The sequence below is a fragment of the Parasteatoda tepidariorum genome, chromosome 10 (assembly GCF_982258835.1).
Source record: "Parasteatoda tepidariorum strain Cologne lab strain chromosome 10, Ptep-v5.0, whole genome shotgun sequence".
In the NCBI taxonomy this organism is placed as follows: domain Eukaryota; kingdom Metazoa; phylum Arthropoda; class Arachnida; order Araneae; family Theridiidae; genus Parasteatoda; species Parasteatoda tepidariorum.
The window spans coordinates 102,047,636-102,056,662 of record NC_141764.1 but is presented as its reverse complement, the minus strand read 5'-3'; the positions used below and the strand labels follow the sequence as shown (position 1 = coordinate 102,056,662).

The 9,027-nt window shown below is 33.3% G+C and overlaps 1 protein-coding gene across 1 annotated transcript in view; it reads left to right on the top strand.

The window, feature by feature from the left end:
- Positions 1-1,669: 1,669 nt before the first annotated feature.
- Positions 1,670-9,027, top strand: part of LOC107448909 (dehydrogenase/reductase SDR family member 7) — a 42,348-nt gene continuing 34,990 nt past the window's right edge. Inside the window, exon 1 of the mRNA XM_087153537.1 lies at positions 1,670-1,837. Within this exon, the coding sequence (XP_087009663.1) occupies positions 1,717-1,837 (121 nt within the window). The 5' untranslated portion in view covers positions 1,670-1,716. The remainder of the gene's footprint in view (positions 1,838-9,027) is intronic.

Here is a 9,027-nt window from a genome sequence, read left to right as displayed (position 1 = left end):
ATCACACAGCGAATTCACTTCTCCATTTTTTTTTTTTAATTACGTCCATCATTTACTCTCACTCGAGCATGAGAAGTCTTGCAGTCCAATATAACAAAACAAAAAAATATCTCCAGGGGCGGAGAGTGTCTTGAAACTAGAAGAATTGCGGGCCTCCTGGAGGGCAGAGCAGTTCCATAGATGCCCGCCATTCATATGGGCCCTATTTGTACACAGAGTACAGTTAGAAGAGTCAAAAAGACCAACACACAAGATAAAGACGAAGGCTGTAACAGATTTAGCGTTATCCAGGGTGCACCACGAGGAGCGCCTGTCAATTCTCTCGTCCATAATGGTGCCTCAAAAACCATCCATGAGCTTTCAACATTCAGCCAATCGAGAAAGAGTGTACACTAATACAAAATAGCCAATAGTTAAAAAGATAGGAACTCTCAAACTTTATAGGAAGGAATGAAGTTCAAGTGATAGAATCGAGGGAAACGTCAAAGAGTCCTTTTTGAAAGTAAAAAGGGCCCAGTTGAAAATCTCTCAATTAGCTGAGGGACACAAGAAATATAGTTTCAGTCGAAGGGTGAATAACAGTGGTTTTGGTTCGGCAGAATGTTTTGGTTTACGATCAAAGGAGAGAAAATGCAGGTTATGTTGTTCCTCCGGACAGAGGAGCAGGAGTTGCGGATGTTAAAGAGTTCGGTCTTGCAAAGGATGTTTACGAGTGTAGGAAAAAAAGAGGATCTCTTTTGATAATTAAAACACTGCACAACCTAAAGAGGGGGAGAAAAATATGAAGTGGACGATAGAGAATAGTATTGCACAGTTTAAACATAATATAAAGTGGATAATAAAGCACGTATTGCACAATTTATATATGTTTATAAAACATCACAATAGGATCATTAGTTAATAAAAAATATGTCGATTGAATGATAAAATGAAGCTATTTCGTTGTACATAATTCCTCATTCCTTAGAGAAAATACATATATGTGGGCTGCGGAAACATTCATTACTTGAGTCAAACCTAAAGTAATGAAAAGTAAATGACGCATAGAAGGCAAAAGTTTATATGTTTTGAAAAAAAAAGAATTAAAATCAATAGGAGGTCAGTAGGACAAATATCTTAAAGAAAAAAATTAAATTTCGTTAGCAAAATTAAAACAAATTAAAGTTTTTGAGGAGAATAAAACCTTGAGAAAATAGAACATTATTACACTATCTTTTTTTTTTTTTTGCAATTTAACTAGCCTCAGACTAAAAATCGATGTTATTACCGATTATTTTCTATTCTGACTCTAAATGTATTTAAATGTCCTATTTCATTATTAAAATTCAACGAAAAATAAATGTCACTTCCAAGTTCAATGAGAAACGTCATGTTTGAGTTCATCTTACAAATGGAACGCTTTTGGGGTGACGTAGAATATTGGTGGTCTCAATCACTTTCTCACCAAGGAAAGTGATCACCTATTTAAAGCTAACTTAGCGGCCATGAAAATATCGTATAGTCAATGAATGTATAATAAAAAGAAAAGCACATAAAGGTCATTAAAAAGTAAAGAAGAGGTTTAAAACACAAATGAGTTGAATATAAGAAGTTTATGAAATTCAAGAGACGAAGATTAGATTTTCTGAAGGTGCTGTCTTATCTTTATAAGACGTGATAAAGGCTATCAGTGCAAACTGTTTCACTCGCACGGGAAGTGAAACATAAGCGCTGAATATGTTATTCGAAGTAGTCACTTCAATTGTTTTAATTTGCTTTATTGCTTTATTTTTACTACTATGGAAATTGGATGGCGATTTGACTTTATGTTATTATGATTATTTGGATGATATAGCGGGTAAGTTTGTACTCTTAATTCTGCTCAACAACACATTTCACAAATACATTTAGCAATTGCGCTTTGTTGAATAATGATTCAATTTTTGAAGTAGTATTCAATTTGAAGTAAAGTTTCATTTCCTCTTCTTTTTGAAGTAATATTCAATTTGAAGTAAATTTTCATTTCCTATTAAAGAGAATTAATAAATAAATTCGAACGGCAGAAAAAAAGACCGGGTATCATGTAGTTCGTAAATAATTTTTTAAAAAAATCTCAAGGGATAAAATCAATCTCAAGGGATCGAAGACCTATCCCAAATTACGCTAATTACTTAGTTCAGGTGATATTTTAAGTTACAAAATCAGATACAGGTACGTACTTTCTCTGAATAAACATACTTTTTCTTCAACGGATTCCGGATCCTAAAAATAGTAAGAGTAGTCACACTATGGATATCAATATTTTGGGTCCCAATAGTTTGCTGTCCAAAATTTAGATTAATTTTACTTTTCTCGTATTTCACTCTTCTCGAGAAATTTGTAGGCGAATTAGAAAACTTATTGCACATAATTAGAATCCGAAGTTAAATTCAAGCAAAAAACAGTCTTTAACTTTTTTTTTTCATTATTTTATTTAATAATAATCGAACACATTTTGAATTGTAATGTATACACATTTTTGCAAGATTTCAGAGAAAATTATTTTAAATGGTGAAATACAACATTTGTGCGCAATCGATCGTTAAAGTTATGATTAAATCAAATTTCAAATATCTTTTTAATCAACATAATGCTTTTATAATTTCCAATTTAAATAAATATGAACAAAACATTTCGAAAAATGCAGTAAACATGTGTTTAGCAAAGTAATAAAAATATAATATAAACATTGAAAAATTATGGTTATGAAATAAATATCTGATTGAAAATACTTTGCGTGAAATAATCAAATAAAATTTTTAAAAAGAACTTTCAATCTATAGTAGAGGTTCTTAAACAATGTTAGTTCTCTGCAATATGTTGCTTTAAACTCCTCGAAAAGGTGGGGCATGTTTTAAATAATTAGAAACATATAATAGTAATTTGGGACTTAAAGTTTAAATTTAAAACTATATTTTACGAAGAAAATGGAAAAATTATTTTAAAATTATGATGTTTTGAGCTGTTAGTGAATAAAGGGTCGTTCAAATATTATACTTTAGTGTGTTTTAACAATTTTTGGATTGTTACCCCTCCCCCTTGTTTTTGCTTTATTTTGACTTTACAGTAGTAATTTTAATCTTAATTTGAGATTAATTTCAAGTAAACATTGTAACGTTGTGTTAAAAAAGAAGCAGGACCCACAATAAGCATTCGCCAAAAGCGATAAAATCGTATATTTGGCGAATAAAATTGTGTTTTGACGAAAGTATTGGAGAATAATTTTTTCTACTGGAAAGAAAAATATGTAAAAAAAAATTGTTAAGATTTGTATTTAGCGAGGACTTTCGAAAATTGGCGAATACTTTTGTTATTTGGCTAATTTACTGGCCAATAATTTGAAATCCTTAGCACGGGCCCTGGGAAGAGATTTTTTTCCCAGATTTTCTTTTATCAAACTTCACTTTTGTTTTAAATTATCTCATTCTTTGCAGATGACACCGCAATGATAAACTGTCATTCAAAATGAATATTTCCTAATAATTGAAAAATGATTCAAGGAATAGAACATTAACATAGATAAAACCCAAGCCAACATGCTTACCAAAAGTAGCCCCTGACAAAAGCAGAAATGGAGCTCGACAAACGGCTTGTTTTAGTTAGAAAACAAACCTTTAATATCTCAAAGAAATTTAAAGCTGTTAGGGCAGAAAATCTAATCTTAACAAAAGGAACGAACTACTTATCGATAAAATGACACTCAAGCCCATCGTTATTTATGGGTGACAAATTTGTGACTGGACTGCCACAAATAAAAGCTACAAACTTTACTAAAACCACCCTCAGAACTATTGTTAATGCTTCAGAAGTAATTAAGCGAATAGCCTGACCAACTTAAAATTTATTATTTAAAATTTTTATTCCCCAGGTTACGGTTTCTTTCTTTTTTTTTCTCCGTCAAGCACAGTCCATCCTCCCACCTGCAATAGTGATCAAAACAACTTCCTTGGGCCCTACAGACTTCTAACTCTTTTGAACCATGATCACGTATTGAACATTTTCGTGATATTTGTTTGAACAATCTCAAAACTCTTTTGAACTCACAAATTTTACTAAGTGCAGTTTTGTACCTGTCTACATTTTCTGTTTAAACAACCTGTATTTCCAACTGATTTTTTTTAACACCATCAATGTACTAGTTGGATAAGTTGGGCTCATTGGATACTATTGGCTATTGTCGGACAATCTCAGAAGCGAACCCATCTTCACCTCAGACCGACGGCTTACTATTAGGATCTTCGAACTGACCATTCTTTTTTTTCTCAACAAATTCCAACTTAAGTAATGAATTACTGATGTAAATTTCTTACCTCAAGCACTTAATTCCCTTAGGCTAGTACAATTTTTACAGGAGATAAGCAATAAAGTGCAAGGCGCATCATATTCATTCCAGTTATTTAAAAATTTTACAAAAATAGCTTCTTCCAAAAATGTTTTTGATACAAATTTTTTCACATTTAACAAAGTTTTTGAAAATTTTGTGATTTTAATGTCATATTTAAACAATATTCTCTCCACCCTTGTCAGCAAAAATAAACAAATCTCACCCCCATTAGACGCTTACGTATTATTTGAACGGTCTAGTGAAAATAAATCCAGTATCGATTGATAATGGATCAGAGGAAAATTATTGTAAAATCTGTAGCGTAACAACTCTTCGAATTTGACGTTTAACAGCTTAAAAAATTGTGTAAAGAGACACTTTAATCCAAGTTAACATCAAATAGTTCTTTAATATACAATTTAATGGCTGTATTAAATCTGAACACCAATAATTGAGAATGCTTACTCGTAAACATTCATGAAAAAAATAGGTTGTTTTCGAGAACACCAGCGTTTGCGCACTTTGTATATCATCATCAGTAGTTTGTTTATCATTGAGTAAGAGATGGAGCAAGGTTTACTTTAACGCAGCTACACAATTTACACTGGAATAAAAGTTTACCATTAAAATATTAATGTATAATTTCAGTTGTGTAATAAGCAAAACTATATTTGTAATTTTAAATATCAGTGAACAGTATTAAAGGATTTTTAAATATAATTCATTTCTATCCACCTCGGTTCTGTTAAGCCTATTTCGAATTCTTACTATTTCTTCTGTGCTGTGAGCAGGCTTGATTACCAAACTAATTCTATTTTAAGAGAAATAGTGAACAAGTGCATCCTAAATGACTGATTCTTGCTTTATATTCTCTAGTAAAAATAATTTTACTGATTTTTACGTGTATCATATCTTATTGTAATTATTAATTTTAGCATTATTGCATAACAAACATGGTGGTGGTTTTTTTTTACCCCAAGTAGTGTAAGGGAACATTCGAAATGTCTTACTACATGGTGAATTATCCTTTGTTCTTGCTGTAGGAAAACACTTAGAGATCCAACACTTTAAAGTAAAGGCATTGCAACAATTTTTGTTGCAGTGTAATCGAATCTAAAAGTCGGAATTTAGTTAATCTATCAAGTATTTACACGTTATTCGACAAACAAAACCGGCTCTGATGAAAGGCAACAGCTGGCAACGCTATTAAAAGATCAACCAAATACATAGTGATTCATTTTCCGGCCTTGAATTGTTATTCCATTCTTAATAGGATCACTTCACGAGAAATCACAATCTTACAATCCGATGATAGACCATGGTGTCTCAGGGGCTAGAGCCTTCCAATGAGATGAATCGTGTTCGAATCCCAGCCATGGCTGGGTGATACTCATTCCGCATCCGGCTTGCACCGACCACAGTGCTTACGTAAAATATCCTCAAAGGTAGGCTGATCATGGGTTAGAGTCCCCTTGCTGTCAAGCTAACCGTGGGTGGTCTCCGTGGTTTTATTTCCCATATAACGCAGATGCGGGTTAGTTTATCAAAATGTCCTTCACGAAGGCAAGTGTCTCCCAATACTTTATCCTGGAATTACAAAGTCTTCTGGATTGGGTTTAAAATTACAAGTCTACGGAGTTGAACATTGGAAGTCGCAAACCCAAAAAAATTGGGCCGGCTGTTTAACGACGGTTAGAAAATAAAAATTCGGTGGTGGGAAGCCGTGGTGATTCAAGAGCACTCGCCTCCCAATGAGGTAACCTGGGCTCGTATTGAATCCCAACAATGACAAGTCGATATGCATCCGGCTCGCTCCGACCACAGTATTGACATGAAATATACCCATTGGTAGGCGTATCATGTTCCCTTTTCCTGCGATCGCACGGTAGATGGTTTTCCTCTCCGTGTAACACAAATGACTCTATCAGAAGTCCTCTACGAAGGCTAGCTTCTACTAATTCTTGATCCAGGAGTTCCCTTTTCTTCTGGGTTGGGTTCAAAATTACAAAGCTACGTAGTTAAATAATGATAGTCGTAAACTTAAAATTAGGTCTGCTGTTAAAAGCCGATTAAAAATAAAATTTTAAAAAAAAGTCGGAGGTAGCATTATTAACAGAGTTTATATTCACAATTCGATGTTACTTTTAAAACTATCTTTATATTTAGGAAATAGAGTGCCGTGTTATCAGTGATTATTACTATCTAGGAAAAAAGACTTTACATAATAAATAAAGGTTTTTAATAATTGCTTTTGCTGAAGTTGTTAATTATTGTTTCCACAATTGACTGATTGATGCAAAATATAGTATTGTAATACGTTAATTGTTGTAATATTCGTAATGGTTTTTAATATGATAGGTCTATTAATGAGTTTTTTAATATTTGCTCAGCATATGTTTCATTCAGATTTCTTTTTCGTTTTTTATTTCTTTAACGAATGAGATCTATAAATCAAATTATTTTTTAAAATGGAATTTGAATTAAATTAGAATTTTATTTAGTGTAATGTTATTTAATGTCAGTTTTATGAAATTTACTTACATTTTAAGAAATACATTTTTCCTTTTTAAAAGCAAATGAGATAATCTAAGCAAAAGGTTTCGAATGCTTTAAAAAAATTAAAAAAACGTTTATTAAACAATTTAATGAAGGTGTTGTAAAAAGAAATATATGAGTCATGTAAAGATAACAGAAGTTTTTAAAAAAAACAGCCCATCACCATCCTCTTTTTTAAATCTGATTTATCATATTATTAGTAAAGAAAGATATTAGATTTTAGTTTTAAGGTAAAAAATTTGACATAAATGAATAATTTATGAATTAAATAAGAAATGGTGTTAAGCAGATTTTTTAAAATTTTTTAATTTTTGGTAATGTTTGCGATGCCAAAAATGCCATTTTATGATTTCTCAGAATTTTTAAAATGACATTTATGAGGCTGAAAATAAAAATTAATATTTCTGTTATGATTTGTAGTTCACGTTTATTTAATTTGTGCTTAAAGCACCAAAGTTATAGATTGCGCCATGCATTAGAGATCAGAGAAAATCTGAGAAAAGATTCTTCTAAGCATATTTCAGTAACTACACAGGTGAAATAAATCGAGAGAATTTGCATACTTTATCGAACTTCATGAAAAGAACTGAACTGAATATAAGACCACTGCTTCTAAACTAGCTAATTTCTGCTAGACAAAAATGCAAATCCTGTATATCAAATACGCAAGTGTACACATGTGTGTAGGCGAAGCCAGTAGAGAAACACGCTTTAGAAGTGAGTTAAGACTCATTTCATTCGCTGGCACACCTCGGCGAATTTCTTGGTGTTATTTTGCAGCAATAGGTTAAATTCAAATTGTAACAAAAAAATTGAGTAACCACCAACGTTTAGATGATAGAATGGTGTTGTATGGGAATGCTGTTGTTATAATTAAAAATGACCGAAAATAAAATATTATTAAATTATACGATGTGCCGCAATAACATAAAATACAACTGGTGAGGTACAATTTCTAAAAAAGAACATATCAGAGACTTATTTCTTTACATACCCCTTCTCGACCAACCAGGATAATTGATAGTTTATCAGAAGTAAGCTGAACAGGTACCTAAAGTAGGAGTCAATGACATCAAAATGAAGGGAAAACACTTGAGAGGCACTATAAATTCCTTGTTTATTTTATTTTGAACAACACATCGAGGAGCACTATCACAAAAACGCTATATCATCAGCACACTAATTTCTGGCACATGATTGAAAAAGTGATAGGCATTAGTGGAGGACATCGTAAAATGGACAGCTTCTTAAAATCACATTTGGCGTATCATAAAAAAGGCTTTCGAGAAAAACAGGAACGGAGAGAGAATGTAACAAAAATCATTTTTTAACACGGGAGTGGGTTGCCGCTGGAGTCATACTTCTCAAAATCTGCCCTCCGAAGATTCATCCATGGCGAAAAAAGAATTCCAGCACAGCCGAGCCGGACAGCTTACGCACCCACGGGGGGTGGAATAATGACCGCCATGCAATTAAACAAAAAACTCCGTCTCTCGAAGAGAGGAGGGGGTAAAAATGAAAAATCCCTGTTAAGGGATCGTAGATTTTGTTGACTTACAAATTTTGAATGCCACCTCTCAAAAAAAATGGGCGATATTTATAGAAACAGCAAGAAGTGGTAGTTAAACTCCCTAAAATGGGACTTGAAGTGAATAGACTGACTGCGAAAAATCAAATTACAATTATTCACAAACTGTGATTGCAGCTAACCATTCTCCATGTGTTCACATCAAAGGCTGCCGAAGGTCACAGGCGTGAAGGTCGACAGACAGTGAGGCGTCACAGGAAAGGGGTCAGGGTTCGGTCTAATTTTTAGGTCACGATCCCAACAGAAAAATTGAGATTAAGTGACGCAATGTCACAAATGGGATGGCGAATTGAGGGGAGACTAGAAGCACGCCAATCTCAGGTCCAGATTTGTAGAGAGTTCAATTTAACGCCAAGCGTCGAGCGTAACTTATGGAAACAGTTCCAGGATACCGGATCCATCGAGAGAAAGCCTGAGCAAGGTCGTCCGAGAGCCACGACGGCCAGAGAAGATGGCCATTTGTCCATTATAGTGAGGCGTAACGGAGGGGCTACAGTTTCTCAGCTCTCTCGTGACTTGTATGCAGCCGCAAGAACCCATG